Below are 18,843 nucleotides of genomic sequence, written 5' to 3'. Positions count from 1 at the left end.
GGTTAAACTATAGCTAAGGAAGAAAGACACTCCACCTGTGTCCTGCCTTGCTCTTAGGAAATGAAACCTGACAAGCGATGGGATGGGGCAGTGAAGTGGAAGAGGGAGGTGTTTGGACTGTGAGCAAGCCTTGGGGTTTGGTCTCCCACTCTGGCCCTTACTAGGCTGGGCAAATTGCTTCCTTTTCTGAGCCTCAAATTCCTCATCCTCAAAGCCCTTTGGGTCCTTAGCCTCCAAGTCTTCTTGGAATGGGGGCAATAATAATTCTCGTACTCCATGAGATTCTGGAGACATTAAATGGGAATAAATATGAGCACTCTTCCATAAGATCTAAAGTGCTGTAGAGTATCACTTACAAACGAGCCTGCTGTTAGAAATCCTCATTAATAAATCCGGAAGGGAGGCTCAGAGACCTGGCTGGAGCAAGAGCAGAGGTGTCTGGATTTCCACTAGGTTTCTCCTCAACAGGTGGCTGCCCGGGGGCCTGCCTTCCAGGAGAGCAGGTTCCAGGGGGAAGGAGTAGGCGCTGGGAGGGTGGGGAGGGGAGTAGGGCATCCGCATGGGGCACAGAGAGGGCAGCAGGAAGGGAGGCGGCCAGGACAAGGCTCCTACCTTCTCAGGTTGCTGACGGCTTTGAGGGGCGGCCTTCTGCACCTTTCTCAATTTGCCTGCCTTTGTGTGGCTGCTGCTGACCTAGCATAAAATAACACGCTTTCCCGCACATTTTGAAAGCAAAGTCAGGCTTTAATGATCGGTTTTCTGTTCCATGGTATTTTCTTTCAAGCAAAGGCCATGTTTTTGTAAGAAACTACATTTCAGTGGGGCTATTCTTTGTCCCCGGCAAGCATTCCTGAGCGGTAGGTTTCAGGAGGGTTCCGATTTATTGCTTCTGGTGTCCAGTAACCTTGGAATGAGTGTCTGTCTCCAGGCCCCCTGAAGGACATGCTGTTTCGGAGAGTTACTGCTCTTAAATTGTTCTCTAATAAAAGCAAGTGTCCCCCATTCTAAGTAGAATGAACTTTCCAAATAAGACCAGCTGTGAATGCTGGGGAAAAAAAGAAACTTCAACAACAGGAGTCCATAGTGCAAACTGGATGCAGCTGACCTTTAGGCGTTTTCACAGCCATTTAAAAAGATGTCTTCAGTAAACTCATCTAGATTCGCTAAAAATCTCTGGCACGATGGACACCTGGAGTCTGTAGGCCAATATTCAATCCAGGTCGAGGAATCTAACGGGTAGACGTACCTGCCAAGGAATAATGCAAATGAATCACTTGTGATGGTGGCCACAGATAGAGAAGAGCGGAGTTCAATTGAGCCAAGCTGCTCAGGTGCCCAGGGGTCAGGCTTTTGGCCAAACTCCTCTGAACTGGCATCTCCTTGGGAAGGTCCACAAACCCTGGAGATCATGAGCTGCTCGGGGCTCCCATGGTTAAAGGCATGAACAACATCTGTTTCAATGTCTATTTTTCAAAAAACAGATAATAAAACATGTATCCAAACACTGTCCTCCTTACAAACAGAACAGTCTGAGGACTGAGAGGGCAGATGCGGTAAAGGGGGAGTCGATGAGTGAGCCCAGATTAATCGTCAGACCTGGGCACTCAGTTGGTTTATCGTCAGCGAGACCTCAGCTACCCTGGTGGTTTTGAGGCGTTCTTTAAGCTCACATTATTACATGTAGGCTCCTAATGGTCTGTTGGTTAACAGCAGGGCACGAAAGAAACATGTAGCGGGTTTAAGAATAAATTGCACTCAGTTTTGGATGGAAGATCGGAGACTCCAAAATACAGGTGACTTACTTGAAACGGAAGTTGTGTTTTATCTGCAGGGCCTCTTTACCCATGATTAAGTACTGTTTTCTTTTTTCCAGATTGGCGTTGGAGCAGCTTGTCTTTTTAATGAAGGTGATTTCAGCGTCTCTCTCAGCAGCAGCTTCTCCTGAGAGACACACAGCAAGGTTATCACATGTCACAGTTTTCAACTCATTTGAGCATTCCCATTCCTTGTGGCTATTCATTATTCAGTGTAAATTTCTATCGACAGGCTAATGGCTATTGGCACTGTTCCTGTGGTTAAGACTTCAGACTCTGGGATCAGGCTCCCCAAGCTAAACCCCGGCTCTGCCACTTCCTAGCTGTGTACCTGAACAAATGAGGCTCAGATTCTTCATCCCCAAAATGGGCTTCACAGTAAAACCTACCCTGCAGAACTGCTGTGAGGTTTATTAAAGTGCTTTTCATTGTTTCATTGGAACCAGGAATTAGCAGAACCTTTCCAGAGTTGAGGGGCTTCCCTAGTGGCTCAGCTGGTAAAGAACCCGCCTGCAATGTGGTAGACCTGGGTTCGATTCCCTGGCTTGAGAAGATCCCCTGGAGAAGGGAACGGCTACCCACTCCAGTATTCTGGCCTGGAGAATCCCATGAACTATTCCATGGGGTCGCAAAAAGTCAGACACGACTGAGCGATTTTCACTTTCTTTCTTTCAGCCACCTCTAAAGACGTCTTCAATCCTCCCAGTATTCAGGAAATATTCCCTGATGCTCTGTGTCCTAAGTACATGTTTTCTCCTCATCCCCATTACACTTGAGTTTCTATCGTCACGTTTCCCTCCACATGCCTGACTCCTCTGCTAGGCTGGAAACTTCTTGAGGCCAGGCCAGGGCATTCATTGCTATATATTCAGGACTGGTATCCAGTTATTAAACTCTGGCTGAGTCATCCTAATTATTAAATCCTGAAAAACTTCTGAAACTGTTGCTAAATAGCACATAATAGTAACTGCACGAGTGGTAAACTTCAATTAGTAAAATAAATTACAGTGTACCCACATTAGTTCAAGCTAATGTTCTGAGGCTCTGCTGGGGACCCTGCATACATGACTTCCCACTGCAGCAACATTCAAGCAAGCTTCCCAGCACTATCTGCCAAGTCAGCCCCTGTCACGGTAAGCTGTGTTACTGTGGGGCGTCTTATTATTTTTAAAAACCTTTTGTTATGGAAAATGTCAAGCATATTCAGAAGGGAGAATAATTAACCTCAGTTTCAACAATCACTCATCTTTTTTTCATTTATATCCTCACCTGTGTTTTAGGAGAAACACCGGTCACAGGATAATAACATCATTATCCTTGAACTACATAGTTGCCCTTGATTCAAAGTAGTTTAGTTCTTATTTTGGCTTCTTTTTAGCAGCACTTCTTGTGTAAGTGGTAAATGTGTGGTGTTTTGCTATTTTATATAAATTAAAAATCTGTATATGTTAAAAATGAAGAGCCAGAATGAAAAGATAACAAACTATGCAAAACTTTCTTAACATTTCCTTTTAAATGTCATAAACATGAGTCTTCTGAACGGACAGAACAGAGAAGAAATGATAGCGATAAAGAACTACAGCTTGGGAATCATGATTTTGCACGAAGTTCAGAACAGTCTGGAATATCTTTTGATACTAGGCAATAATTGATACAAAATAAGTAATTTGTATTTCTGGAATGAAAAGAACTTGATTATTTTGGTAAAAATAGGAATGTCTTATTGCTTATGATACATATGTTGGTTGCAAAAGTGCTTGAAAATTGGGTTGTGAAAAGATCAGAGTGCTGAGAGTGCTCACCTATTTTGTCAAAATGGCAAAATCACGTTACAAATAAAGAACACTTGTGATCATCAGTGAGCCACCGCCACAAATCAACTTCACACAGTGAATGGCCATCGTGTTACAAATAAAGAACACTTGTGATCATCAGTGAGCCACCGTCACAAATCAACTTCACACAGTGAAACATTTGAAATAGTAAAAGTCAGAAAAAACTGTCAGAGTGTCGATCAAGCAAAGAAAAATTTGGAAAGTATTACTAGACTTTTGAACTCTAGTGTATGATTAAAAATAAACATTTTCAGATTTGAAATACTTGATAGCATTTCAAAAGGAAAAAAAGAATGAACCGAGCGCCACGGCTTAGAGTTAGGGCCCCACTTACAGCGGAATTTCTTACCTGCTGAAATGAGAACACAGCTTTTGAGAAATATACATGAGGTAATAAAAGTTCAATCATTTCCTAGAAAATCAACTATTGAATATAAAACATGTTTTAAATAACTTAAAAAATTAGAGGCTCTGAAGATGGCTTCGTGGGTTTTGTTGAACTCAAAGCACAGAAAGGACAACATATCAAACTGAGAAAAAAGGTGTCAATGAGAAATATTTATAAGAACACCTTATTGGTGCAAATGTAATGTCAGGGAGAAATCTGGGACTTTAGCAAAAATCCTGAAATTTACAGGTGTTTCAGTTTGGCACCTTCTGAGTCAAGCATCTCCAGATAATGCGATGAAAGAAACAAGGCAAACAAGAATCACTTTAAATATTGTTTTCATAAATTTGATATTTACTACCATATACCTAATATACACTAGACGGAATAAAGAAATAGTGTGGAGACTTCAAAAATTGCAATAATAAAAATTGGAAAAATATTGGCATTTTGAAAGGCAGCTAATAGTGCTAAAACTGCAACGGTAGTTTATAAACCGCATCGTCTGATAGAGTCACTTTCATAGACACAGGAGTAAACACTTAGAAAGTGTGTATATATATATAAATATACACACATACATATATATATTAGTGATTTGTGTATGATATTCTAGCAATTATGTCAATATTTAGATATTCAAGAAAAAATATTTCAGCCTTAATAAGCTGAAAGATTAATGAATGGCAAAACTGATCATATAAAAATAAGGAAATATGAAAATGAAGCAAGAGTTGTTACAAAGTGAAGAATGGTATGCCATTTGACATAAAACAAAATATCAACTTAACAGAAAAGCTGATTGTATGAAAGTGTTTTTGTTTTTAGTGACAAAAGCAAAAATGGATGAACTTTTAAGGTTTTTAAAACGTGAATCCTGAAACTTCATCAAGTATGTTTTGTAAAACTCTGAGGGTTGAAGGGGAATAAAAATTAAGAAAATTAGGAAAATTAAACATGACATTTCAATAAATTGTTTTTATAATTTAGCTGATAATCGATATTAAATACCTGGAAATGTTAGGTGGTATCATAAAGATGAGAAACATTTGAATGTAAGTACTGCTAGTTTAGCAGAACTGAGAAAGGGTTCTGTACTTTGCACAATACTGTCGCTGTTAGCAGAAAGTACTTTTTGAAGCTAGATGTCATGTAATGACTATCAATTCAGTAGAGACATAACTGGAAAAATTTGATGTGGTTTCTTGTTGCCAAATCAAAGCTCAAACAGAGGCCCCCTACAGTGAGTCAAACAAAATGACAATTTCTAAATAAAACAAACAAACCAACAAAAACTTATTTGGAATTAAATATGATTTAATGAATCATTTGTTTTTACCATTTACTTCATTTGACAAGCAATTTAATAATATTTGTAGGTCATCTTACTTAGGGAATAAAAGGGAACATATTTTAAACCATTGTTTTATGTGCTATTTCCATATGAATTCATTTTATTGTATTGGTTACTAGAGCTCATTTAGCCTATCAAGACTCATGTGGCCTCTGAGCCAAGGCTCTGCACTTCATAGATGCTCCTAACTGGTTTTCCTCTTCCAACTCTTGCTCCCTTCAATTGCAGCCAGAATGATTTTTATTTATTTATTTATTTATTTTTTTAATCATGACAGGGACAAAATTAACATGACAGGATACCTCATCTTCAGAAAACGTTCCTTGCCCACCTAAAACCATTTATTAGCTACCCTTTGAACTTCTAGAATAAAATCCAAATTTCTCACCTTGCCTTATAAACCCTGGTACGACCCAGCTCCTGCCCATCTGATTCCCTCTACTCTCGCCTTTAAGAATGGCTAACTCTTAATAGCATTTCCTAAAAGATGCCATCTGTTATTACTCTGAAGGTATTTCCCTTATTAACTCATGTCTGTTTCAAATATAGCACTTATACTTTCTGATTGTTTATTTTGTCCATTTCCTTTTTAAAAAAAATGTGTCTCCTCGAGTAGAATATAAACTTTATGAAGGCAGGAGCTCTGGCTGTGTTATTCAAGCTATATCCTTTGTGTCTAATATAATGCCTGCCACATAGTAAGGACCAAATATTTGTTGAACGAAAGAACTAATGAATGAATTCTTACCAGCTTTGTAGATATCCAGGAGAGTTGCCGTGTACTTAACAAAAGCATTTTCTTCAGTGACAGCTACGATCTCAACTTTATAAGCTGGTAAAAAAAAGACACACACACAATAATTTATGCTTATTACAACATTCTATGTCCAATAGAAGCCAGAGTCTGTCAAACAAACAAAAAATGAGGTGTGGCAAGCTCTTATGGGCACCCTGTGGTAAATCTCATTTCTTCCAAGAAGGCTTCCCAGCACTCCCAGCGAGATTCTTCTGGCCATGATTCTAAGGGATCACTCTGCTTAGAGTCAGAGTCACTCTGCCCACTGTTACAGAACAGGCTGATTAGGGTAAGAGCAATATTAAATTTTAAAAAACACACAAAACAAAATAAACCTTAGATGTAAAGTTCCGATTCTGATCTTTCAAGACGAAGAGCCTCTTCCTTCTCTGCATGCCCACAGAGGGGTCCTGTATCTATCACTCTGACCTGTCGTAGGAGTCTCCATGTTTCCTCACCTCCATGCCTCGACGGCTTTTATTGGTTTTGATCTTTGGTTTTTGATAGGACTCTGTTTTCCAACTCATCTTTGCTTGGATTGGCAGCTATTTGATATGATACAGTCTCACTTCCCTTCATTCAGGCATCAATTTTTAACCTATGGTATGTTTGACTTCGCGTCTGAAATGACCAGCTTGAAGAGACCCATCTCTTCTTTGTGACCTGAGAAAAATTCCTCTTGTTCTTGCTTTCTTTGGGGTTAAAGTGAATGACCTAAAATTTTTTGTTCATTTTTGAGATCCTAGCTAGCTAGCAAGAGTCGGACACAACTGAGCGACTTCACTTTCACTTTTCACTTTCATGCATTGGAGAAGGAAATGGCAACCCACTCCAGTGTTCTTGCCTGGAGAATCCCGGGGATGGGGGAGCCTGGTGGGCTGCCATCTATGGGGTTGCACAGAGTTGGACACGACTGAAGCGACTTTGCAGCAGCATCTAGCTAGTAAGACTTAAAGCTCAGTGAACGAACTCAGTGTGGCAGAACCAAAGGCTGTGTAAATTAGTGGCTTAAACAATGTCCTGAATTTCAGATTCTTAATTATTTATAGTAGATAAGGGCAATGAACCTACTGTAGGCATAGGCGGAGTGAAGGACCGTTTAATTTTGTTTCTATTCTGTGATTCCATCATTAACCTGTAGCTCCAAAAAAGCCTGCTAAGCTTTTTCTTGAATGTGGTAAACTAGATCCTGATTGCATGTACTCTCTGTGTTAAAACAGATTTTTTTTTTTAATTTAAGAGTTAAAATTGTTCTATTATCATGGAAAGAAATAATTTGGATCTAAATTTTAGGGGAAACTTGTTAAAACAATATAGAATTCTCTTCAAGTCTCAGTATATTTTAAAAGTTGCAGTGGATCTTGGCTGCGTTAGGCAAGTTTTTAGCATTTTTTAAAACTCAAGATGAATTTGAAGGAAAGAAAGATCATGAGCCACACAAGAGTCATTCTCATGGCTGTTATTTCCATTAATAGAATTCAGTGTTACCTACTGGAAATAATACTGGAGACCAGAATGTGTCCTGGTTCTATTACTTACTTCCTGCATGACTTTGAGCAAATTATTGCGTCTCTCAGAGCCTCAGTTTCTTCACTGTTACCTCCAAGGAGGCTCATGGGACACCAATGAGAGACCATATACAAAAACAATTGGTAAACAGGAAAGGCTCCGTGAACAGCACTGTGCTTATTTATTTATTTATAAAAACCCTCCTACCAGCTGTCAAGAAAAATTTGAAATAGTGTACTATCTGTTCGTTCTCTTTTTCTTAAAAAAGACAGAAGTAAACATTGGAAGCTATAGGTAGAAAACAAAGGATCTAATTCTATGAGGAGCTTGTGTCTACAACTCTACTCAGGCATTTGATTTAGCTCTGAGATCTGGATGACAAGAAGGAGATTCTCCTTTTGAGATGGAGAGAGTCTCAAGTGTGGATTGCAATTGTGATATATTAACAATTATTTAGTACTGACACTTTTACCTTGTCTTTGGAGGGAGTTTGAAAAACACTCAGACCCCCAAACCATCTTTGTTTCCGTCTCTGCTCCATCAACCGGAAGAATGCAGGAGCGAAATCATATACCTCTGCGGCTTCTCACATGTTCTCTTTGACTATGTTTTAGCACTTTTAATTCAATGGAGCCTGGTGGAATAAAATGTTTTGGCTGTGTGTGTACCTCACTCCCATCATTTTTAATGAAAATCATATTTCTTTGCTGAAGGATAAATAACTTTGCATGTTAATGCTGAAAATTGATGACATTTTCCTTCAAGGGAGCACATGGAATGTTGCATCTACGTAATCACTGTGCAAAATTGTAGATCTTCCTAACTGATCAAGTTTTCTTAAAATGTCATGTTTAACGGAACTATATATTAAACTTTCCAACTTACCGTATGCAATCTCCGGTTTACATGCTGTTTCCTTTCTAGTAGCTCCAGAGATTGTCAGGTCCAATTCTGCCTGCATTTGCCCACAGTCAGCTGGATTTTGTGAAAGACGGCACGAGTTAGGTTAACATAAGGAACGGACACCTTTGGGAGTAAACACAGTTTTTCCTCATCTGCCCTGAGACAATCCAATATAATCTTACAAATATCAGATTCCTAAGACCTGTCCCCATTTTCTCCTCTTCCATAAAGTGAAACAATATGCAAAGCAAAACCAAAACCAAAAAAACCAAAATCTTGAACATGGGACTTAGAATGGGTAGTCACTCCACATTGAGCTCTTCAGAAATGTATATGCTTCACTGAAGAAAGGAGGACATTTTCCCATTTTGAGTGTAATCAAAAATCTCTTGAAGGAACCAAACTGATGACCGACTTATGCTGTAAGAGGGAGAAATATGTGCCTAGAAAAAGTGTAGATTTTAAGGATTTTGAAAAACAAAAGAAAACCAAAATCAACTCAGACCCTCATGGAGTCTGCAGTTGATTACTGTTGAGTTCTGGGGCTTTTCTTTGGCCAATAAAGCTGCCTTGATTGGCAAAAAATTGAATGGAGAGCGTCTCTAACTGGGGAGGGCCAGGGGAAGGAGAGAGGAGATAGTGGCTCATTCCAGAGCCGCTGTTCTCTTAAGCAATGGTCCTATTGCACCGAAAAGACCAGGTAAAAGGTAAGAATGTCACATCATGTTGTCTTTCTGATACCCAACAACCGCCTGATGGTGTTTCTCCACACAGTGGGACTATCGGGTTGTTCTGGAGCCGTCGCGATGCAGCCTTACAGTGCTCGAGGAATGACTTTCCACCAGATGAGATTACATTTCTGAGAAATGACAGTTTGTCAAACAGCTCCCCCCAGATTAGCCCCAGATTATGAGTGGCTGCGTTAAACAAGTATACAGCCTGAACACAGTAAACGAAGTTTACCTTCGATACATTTGCACGTTACTCCTTCACAGACTTTCTGAAGCTTGGTGTTCGACATGCTGTAAAACATGGTGCACTGTTTATCTGTGGCGATGAAAGCGCAGTTAGAAGAGGTGGCTGGCAGACACGCCATTTACCCGTCAGTGAATTTCGGCCATGGCTCCTTCATCACCCACTCCTAACCCTCTTTCTGTAGCTGAGGCCCAGGAAAGTTAAATTATGAACTAACTGCCTGTCCTAACACAGGCCCCTCTACACTCAAAATATTCTCCCTCTCTGTACTTGAAATCTTACTCTTCCATACTCATTTCTGAGAATGAAAGTATTTGGTGTTTCAATGAATGAGAAGAAATAAATTATGTCACACAAGAGTCTATTGAAAGAATTACAATTGGTAATTGTTTAGGCTAGAGCAGAAAAGCATTGTTTTTTCCTATTCAGGAGGAGAAAAGAAACACACACATATGGCTGAGTGTGTGTGTGTAGTTCTTTTTCAAGGAGAGGCCAAGTATCATAATCTATGATTTCAGAAGTAAAACTAGATTGAATGGGTCTCAGAGTTTTGGTTCACTTTAAGAGTTTTGTTACAAGTAGAACTGTCCAAAGTGAAGTTGTCTGCCTTGTGAACCAAAGGGCTCTTCAGAAGTGGAGAGTTATCAGACGTGGCTGAATGACCAAACGCAGAGGTCATTCATCCATCATTTATTGATACATGCTATGTACCTGTGGAGAAGGAAATGGCAACCCACTCCAGTGTTCTTGCCTGGAGAATCCCAGGGACAGGGGAGCCTGGTGGGCTGCAGTCCACAGGGTCGCACAGAGTCGGACACGACTGAAGCGACTTAGCAGCAGCAGCATGTACCTGACCCTGGGGTAGATGCTTGGGACAGAAGGATGAGAATGTTCTGGGGGTGCACACAAAGACGTGCAAACACATAATCAGGATGCAGCGTGACAAGCGCTGTGCTAGAGCTCTCTGCAAAGTGCTGAGAATGTGGACGGAGGGGACGCTGACTCTGTGGAGACTGGAAATAACAGTGGGGTCAACGGCCTTCTCTTCAACGCAAGAGGAACAGTAAGCACCAAAGACAGACTCGAGGCGAAGAGTGTGAGGGGAGCCGTCGAGTCCACTCGCTATTCTAAGCATGAAGAGCCCGAGGGCCGGAGCAGCGGAGGGACTCGCTCACCCACTGGTTGTCCCAGTGGGGACGTTTGTGTAGAGTGAGCCCCGAGAGAAGAAATGTATACAATCTGCAGGCCTCGAGCGCCTTTCTTCAAATTCCATAATAAATACAGAGCAGTCTTCGGAAGAAACCTTAGAGTTCATTACCTGGTCTGTGGTACTCATACACTGTGAAGGTGGCAGGGCTCAGAAACCCAACTTCAAAAAGTTCAATTATCCGGAATCGAACACAAAGGAACTCGTTGGAAGGAATCTGACAAATTCAAAGATTAAGAAAATCATGAGAGACAAAAGACTCAAAATATTTTAGGCAGCAGCTGTTAAATAGTAATAATAAATGAAAAATGGTGAGAGGTGGAACTTACCGAGTTCAGTTGCAGAATAACATGCCCATCTTTGATTTCGTAGTCAGTTAATAATTGATCCACCTGTTCCACAAGCTAAGGGAACAAAGAGAGGAGCTCAAATTTAACTTCGCGACCTTTCTGTTTAAGTGCGTTCACCCAGTGATGGAATGTGAGGCCGTGGGGATGTAATCCACTACTTAAAGACAGTGAAGAGCAGCTCCTCCTCTTGAAAGAGTCTGAACATGTCATCACATGCACGCACACTATTCTGTACGTGCAAGCATAATACTTGCCCCTGAATATTTATATAAATATAAAACTGAATATTTTTCAGTTTCACTTTGAAAAATAAAAACTTAGGTAGATTATCAGTTTGAAAAGAATATTCTGGGAGAGTCTAAGAAAGTGACATAGAATGAATGGAAATAGCTTTGTAAAATAATGCAGTAAATAAAAGCAAGTATCCATAACAATATTTAAGAGAAGACATTTACAGCTTTTAAGTCTTCTGGGTTTGCGTTGACTCCGGTAGGCAGAGAGATATCCATCACCGCATGAGAGGACCCAGATGACGATTCCTCACTGCTGAGCTTGTAGCTGAAATAAAGTAGACACGAGGACATGAAACAAGTAAATGGATAAGATTCTTGAAGGAAAGGCCCTGTTCCTTGGTAGGCTTTAACTCGCTAATTTGAGTCTCCAAGTATTTGCTTCTTTATGATAACATGTGTTATAATCTCTGAAGTTTAAAGAGACCTCTGCGTCGTCTATCCCAACCCTTTCCTCACTTGATCAGTAACCTCGGTGGGCTACCATTCTGGAGTTGGAGGAGACCATAAAGGCTATTCAGTCCCATCTCTTAATTAGCTAGTTGAGGAGACTGCGGGCGAGAGTAAGGTACTTGTTCAAGGTCGCACGACTAGTTCGCCTCAGGGCTTCCTAAGTCTATTGATTCTCATCCGAATTCTTTCTCTAGCAGAGCATGTTCGAAGAAAAAAATTAACTGTATATTGGCAAGAGACTCGATAAGCATGTTCAGAAACAGACTGGAAGGAACACACTAAAATGTGAGCAGCTACTTCCTCTGGATGATGAGATCATAACGGATTATCTCTTTTCTTTCCCATGTTTTTCTCTATTTTCTAAAATTTTCACAATAGATATTTTATCTTTAAAAAAATGTTTCAAGGACTACCCTTTGTCTAGGAATTGTGCTTGTGGGGAAGCGGAGGAGAAAGGTCGAGGGAGTAACAGGGGCAATTTGATTTATTTTGCTTGTGCTTCTCTGGTATGAGAGAAAAGAATACTGAAATGGGGAATTAGGAAACTTAGGTTTTATCCCAGTTCTTCTGAGAGATTTCTACACATTACTTCCCCTTTCTAGAGCTCGTTTTCTTATTTGTAAAATTAATTGTGAAAAAGTATAAACTTGTGCTTTAAAATTATAATTCCAAGACTTCGTTTTGAGAGGCAGAGAGGCCTGTTGCTACAGTTAAGCAGAGTTAATGATAAAAGAGGAGAAGTTGGTGGGGTAGGGACTGGATCGGCGTGTGTCCTGCAAAGGTTGAATTTTAGATTCCTGCCTCAAGATGTGGGAGAGAAAGCTGAACATTTGAGAGTAGAACTTCGGAGAGGAGTCAGGATTAAAGGAAGAGCCTGGGGAGACAGCTTCACGGGGGAAGGTGAACTGACCTCACCCCGCAAAGTAAGTATGAGTGAGATGGGAGCTGTCACTCCAATTAGCGAGGCGGTAAGGGCTCTCTTTCCCCAATCTTATCTTATCTAGCATGCATAAAGCAGACCCCATTACGAGTTTGAGATATCATATTTGCCATAAAAATGTAAATAGTATAAAGTTTAACCCCATTCTTCACCAAATTAATAATTTGGAACAAAATATAAGGCAACGTGTAACTGAAAATATGGCGTCCAGCATCCCCGTGATTGGATGAATGAGTGTCACCGAGAGTGGAGAACTCTGGCTCACAGATGCAAATGCTCTGTCAACACGACGGAAAAGGGCCTCCTGAGTGGAGAGTGTCTGTGAAAAGTTGCTGGAGCCGTGATGACTGGTTGCCATGGCGACTGTTTCAACCATGGAACAGAAACCTTCCTTTCAAGAAGCCTTTGCCTGCTGCCAAAGACAGCAATCCTTCCCAAAGGCATTTTGTTCCAAGAGAAGGAGAGAAGTGAAATCCTTTTTTCTTTTCTTGTGAATACAACAGAGAAGTTGTAAAAAGCTAAATGCACGAAAGAGACCCTCTCAATATAGAAGCTGTGCTGGCATTTTCTTAAACCAGGAGAGTGTGCATTTGAAGGCAAAGAATTTCTCACATGAATAAGCACTACACAGTTACATTTGGAATTTGTCCAACCCAGCTTCAGCATCATAAAGCCAAAAGCATGTTCTACCTGGGTTTTTTTGAACATTCTGTCCCCAGTTTATTTAAAACAAACAAACAAAAGAGAGCGGATACAATACTGAATACCGTATCTCTATTGCTTTCTTTTGTAGACTGACAATCTGGAATGCAAATTAATACGTTTTTGATGCGAGCCCTTTTATGCATAGCAGCATTGTGGAAATACTGGAAGGTACTTTGGGATCAGGTAGTCCTATATTCTTGCTTTACAGAGAGGCCTGGAGAAGTGAGGTGATTTGCTGACAGTTACCTGAGTCCTTCATGGCAGAAGCTGCCCTCAGGAGTCTAGCTATCCTACCCCAGAACCCTTCCTGTGCTCACTCGGGTGCCTCCCTGTATCCCACACATTGATTCTCGCTTTGCCCAGAAGGAGTTTGTTCATACCTCCCCGCAACACGTTACGGGCTTAGACAGTGATCACACCCCGTCTGCCACAGGAGAGGCACCTGAAGGAGGGATGGCAGCAGTGGGGTTGCCCGAGAAAGCGTGGCCTTGGCAGGACCTCAGGGAATGAAGAAGGGTGTGGAGGGGGAGCAGAGGGCAGAGCCTGGCCCAGGACGGAAGGCGGGGCTTCACCCGCTGATGAGGGGACCCCGAGAGGAGAGGGACCGGCCTGGGATCACAGACAAGGCTGGGAGACAAGATCCAGCAGCTGAGAAGCAGCGTGCCGTTCCTTAAGGCTGGCGGTCTCAGAAAACGCTGCCTGAAGCAGGTGACTCGGAACCTGGACTGGGCGGCGTGCTCTGCCTCTGACTGTGAGAACTTGGCGGTTCCTTCACCTCCTGGCGCCTCAGTTTCTTTACCACTAAAATAAGGGGATTACTATATGGTTCCTAAAATCCTTTTCAGCTCTAATCTATGACATAACTGCATGGGATTTCTAAGTTACCCATTCTGAATGCTTTGCATCATGTGTGATAACAAGTACAAACAGCAAAATACCAGCATAGAAATCACTGTTGTTGAGAATAGGAAGAATTAAGAAAATAGCACAGAACAGGAGGTCCTAAGGGGTGGGAGAAAGAAGAAGGAAGAAGCCTGTGTTCTGGTTCTGGCTCTTCCGCTGCCTGATTCACTCCGTGTGGTCACCAAGGTATATAGGCATATTTTCATAAACATTTTGGGACGGTGGCTTGGTAAGCAAAACAATGGCCCACAGAGGTGTCCATCTCTTAATCCCCAAGCTTGTGAATCTGTTACCTTAAATAGCAAAGGGGACTTGCAGTGTGATCAAGGTAAGGCTCATGAGCCAGGGAGAGTCTCCTGAATATCCAGGCAAGTCCAATATGATCACAGGGGTCTTGATAAGGGAAAGAAGCAGGAGAATCAAAGAAAGTGAAATCAGGGGTTTGAGTCAGAGGAAGATACTAAAAGATGCTGTGCTGCTGGCTTTGAAGACAGAGGCTCAGGCCAAGGAAAGCAGGTGTCTCTAGAATCTGGAAAAGGCTCCCCTGGAGCCTCCAGAAGGAACAGGGCCCCAATAACACCTTGATTTGAGGACTTCTGACTTCCAGAATGATAATACATTTGAGTTAAGTCATTGTGTGTGTGTGTGTGTGTGTGTGTGTGTGTGTGTGCGCTCAGTTGCTCAGCTGTGTCAAACTCTGAGATCCATGGACTTAAGCCTGTCAGGCTCCTCTGTCCATAGACTTTCCCAAGCAAGAATACTGGAGTGAGTTGCCATTTCCTCCTTCAGGGCATCTTCCCAACCCAGGGATTGAACCTGCTTCTCCTACATTGCAAGTGATCTCCTGCCTTGGCAGGTGGATTCTTTCTACCTCTAAGCCACGTGGGAAGCCCCTGTAAGTCATAATATTTATGGTAAATTGTTACTAGTAGCAACTAGTGGTCAAAGCAGGCCTTGGAGTTAGTCGATAAGGGTAATCTCAGCCCTGGCTACCATTAGAAGACCCTGCAGGGGGTGAGGCCGGACAGAGTTCTGCAGAGTTCTAAAAGCTCTCCGGGTGAGTTCAATGTACAACCTGATTTGGGAACCGTGGGCTGGCTGCTAACGACCAGGGATTTTGTTGGGCGAACATGATTTTTCTAAGTAAAAGAGTGGAAGTCGCTTCTGAGAGAATGCTTTGCTCTTTTCCTAACACTTATATATCATAATCTACCTTTCTGGAAGACAAATTAATAATATAGTGTTTGAATTAGAAACAGGCCCAAAAATGGGAGAGAAAAGCGTATATGAGCAAAACAAAACTGTTCTGTAGAGTAAGTAGCTGTTTAAGAATACCTGGTATATTCCACATGAAAAAAAAAAGTGAACAATTTCACATCTTCCGGACATCTTTATCATTCAAAAAGATTTGGAGAGAGAAAGCTCTGGTGGAAGTGAAGCCCTGAGGCCTACCGTCCCCGGCGGACGCGGGCTCACCTGGCGCAGGCCACTATGCGCTTGTATTCTGAGCTGCTGTAGCCGAAGGCTGGCACACGAAACAGACAAACAAAAATAAGAGTAAACTGTTTTAGCTTGTTCTGGAACATGTCAGAGCAGAATCATTAATGAGCACACTTGGAAATTATTTGAGATTTAGAAGTTGGCACTTTTGATGATTTTAATGGAAACTCTGGTTTTAATGGAGCAGTCAACTGGCTCCTAAGAATCCAGGAACTGTGGAAATCATTAGAACAGTTCTCTGCTCTCCAAGAACTTAATAAGGAAGGAGGCATTTAAGGTGGATCTGTGTTGGTAACGTGTCTGGGGAGGTGGCAGGGAGGAAGCGCCCACATCTAGATTCTCTGGTAGTTGGAAATTTCCTGCAGGAACAGGACTCTGAGTCACAAACAGAAGCTATCGGGCAGAGGAAAAGCACACTTCCTGGTCCCAGGGCGTGGGTCAAGGAGGGCTGGAGTGTCCACGTGGCCTGGCTTCTAGGCTGGGACGGGAGAACCAGCCCATCATAAGAGGGATGTGAGGGCCATGTGTAGAGAAAAGACAGGTGCGTTAAGAAAGCCTCGTTGGTCCTGAGGAGACCAAGCTGAAGATGGAGACAGGGAAGTGTGCACTTGCCAGACTCCTAGGGATGCAGAAAGGGTATGGGATAGAAGCCCAGCAGAGTGGTGAGAGAAACTCAGGGCTTGGGGATGGAACACAGACATAAAACTACTAACAGGAATCCAAGGTTCTGAAAGTAGGCCCTTACTGCCTGTTACATTCTTCTCTTCCTTTTAAAGACTTTATTGAATTTGTTACAATATTGCTTCTGTTTTGGGGTTTTTTCTTTCATGTTTTGGTTCTTTGGCTGGAGGCATGTGGGATCTTAGTTCACTGACCAGGGGCTGAGCCGGCAGCAGGCAAAGCCTTACCCACTGGACTACCAGGGAAGGCCCTAGTCACATGCTTTTCTCCTTTAGCTTTGATTTTTAATTGATTTTTATTTGGATGACTGCTTTACAACATTGGATTGGCTTCTGCCCTGCAACATGAATCAGCCAGAAGTATCCATGTGTCCTTCCCCTTGAACCTCCCCTCTAGCCCCCACCCCATCCCACTTCTCTAGATCCTCCTCACATCTTTAAAAGTTTTCTTTAGTCAAAAAAATTTCTGGATCAACAGTGGATACATTTAACCTAGTTATTGTTAGTATCAGTTTCCAACTGTTATTAATGAGCTACCTCTATTATAATAAATGGCAGCTATGTTTACTCAGATGTCAACCTATTAAAGAATTTGAATGAGAAATTACTTTAGCACATTTTTCCTAATCAGAGAAACTCTTCGGTATTCTTTATGCTTAGCCAACATTATAGTGTAAATCATGCTGTTTTACCTTCAATTTCCCGGGTTTCAATTTTCAAATGGAAGCTGCAAACTTCCTCCGAGGTGCTGATTTTGTGGACCACAGTTTTTACCTATGTGGGGACAAGTGAACAAGAGGACTGTTTATGATAGGGAGTGGAAAAGGCATTATGGCGGGACTGCGGCCGAAAACGGGGTGCGAGTGTTTTTATCACGCAGTGCACACGGGATCATCACAGACCCATTTTCCCAGCACCTGGACTTCTGGCAAATGCCACAATTTGAAACATAACTGAGAAGCCCAAAGTAAGCTAAAAATGATCTCTCTCCAGGCAGAACCTCGGTCCAAAGTCCACGCAGTCAACTCTGAGCACCTCACTCTGCAGGAAAGCTTTTAAGACTTTCATCCCTGCGCCTGTTCACTCTAATTTTACACAGAACACCACAAGGCCATGAAGTATGGTTTTCTCCAGCCCACAAACCACTGTGGGAACAACAAATTACAGGTGTACACGGAAGGGCAGGGCTGCTGCCAGAAGCAGGTGTAGTGAGGGCGACCGGAAGTGACAACAGCTGACCGTGCATCTGACCACCCGCACGCAGCTTACGAATAGTCTCTGAAGGAATGTACTAAAGACGAGCGCACAATTAAATAACCAGGAGGACGTTAATTTACGCTCAGAACATGCAGTTTGTATCATTTCAGGCCTTTGGCATTTACAGCTTAGTTTTCCTAAGCTGTTTATCTGTGTCTGTGCAGCCTGTGGTTAAAAATAGAAGACACTGAAGGCCGTACATATACACATTAGTCAGCAGTGATGCTGGATAAATGAGATGTGACTGTTACTAACCTCAGTATCCATGTATATACGTGTGAATGTATACATACATACACACGTCATATACATATACATGTAAACATAAATATTGTTCATCTCTATACAACTATGCACATACACTTACATATGATTTCTAGAAGTACAGATATAAAGATTAACAGCCATTTCCAAAAAGAAACTGTGGGGATAGCTATCAAGATAACCAGAAAGAATGGTAAATGACTCTTACCTCAGTTATGGTCACCCAAGCCCAGATTTCTATAACTTTGTCTCAAAGTCTCTTTCTTTTAGACTACTTACTGTAAGCTGACACACAACCTCAATCAAGCTGTTCTCCACAAAACACTCACATGCACTGTAGCCAAGCCACTGCTTTGTCCGGTACTTAGGACGACGAGGTCATCATTGAGAGGTACCTGGAAAGATTTTTGCATTCAGTACTATTCCTCATGCTTATTTCCTTTGCACAAAAGGCTGTGGAAAGCAACAACTATTTCCGGTTATTTGTATGTTTAAATATGCCTTAAATAATCTAAAATGTGGTAATTAAAAACATACATACCAGCATCTATATACCGATAGCTACTATTACTGATACGGAACCTAGTTTTTCCAAAGCATCTTTTCCCTTGGGAAATTCTCCTTGGCCATCAGGGTTTTCGTTTTTAAAAACCCAGTAGTGGCAAAGGACACGGGGCAGGTTGTTGGGCGGCCTGCAGACCGTTTCCCGTTTGGCCACAG

The 18,843-nt window shown here is 41.8% G+C and overlaps 1 protein-coding gene across 1 annotated transcript in view; it reads right to left on the bottom strand.

Moving 5' to 3' along the window:
* Window positions 1–723: 723 nt before the first annotated feature.
* Window positions 724–18,843, bottom strand: part of C5 (complement component 5) — a 97,678-nt gene continuing 79,558 nt past the window's right edge. The window contains exons 31-41 of the mRNA XM_010848415.1: window positions 18,453–18,518; window positions 17,295–17,376; window positions 15,899–15,947; window positions 11,587–11,689; window positions 11,111–11,185; window positions 10,893–10,998; window positions 9,563–9,646; window positions 8,582–8,671; window positions 6,140–6,223; window positions 1,803–1,941; window positions 724–1,246 (exon numbers count right to left, since the gene is read on the bottom strand). Coding sequence (XP_010846717.1) covers window positions 1,108–1,246; window positions 1,803–1,941; window positions 6,140–6,223; window positions 8,582–8,671; window positions 9,563–9,646; window positions 10,893–10,998; window positions 11,111–11,185; window positions 11,587–11,689; window positions 15,899–15,947; window positions 17,295–17,376; window positions 18,453–18,518 — 1,017 coding nt within the window. The 3' untranslated portion in view covers window positions 724–1,107. The remainder of the gene's footprint in view (window positions 1,247–1,802; window positions 1,942–6,139; window positions 6,224–8,581; window positions 8,672–9,562; window positions 9,647–10,892; window positions 10,999–11,110; window positions 11,186–11,586; window positions 11,690–15,898; window positions 15,948–17,294; window positions 17,377–18,452; window positions 18,519–18,843) is intronic.

This window comes from Bison bison, unplaced genomic scaffold, assembly GCF_000754665.1.
Source record: "Bison bison bison isolate TAMUID 2011002044 unplaced genomic scaffold, Bison_UMD1.0 scf7180017864266, whole genome shotgun sequence".
Lineage (NCBI taxonomy): Eukaryota > Metazoa > Chordata > Mammalia > Artiodactyla > Bovidae > Bison > Bison bison.
This window is presented reverse-complemented; position numbering and strand designations above follow the sequence as displayed.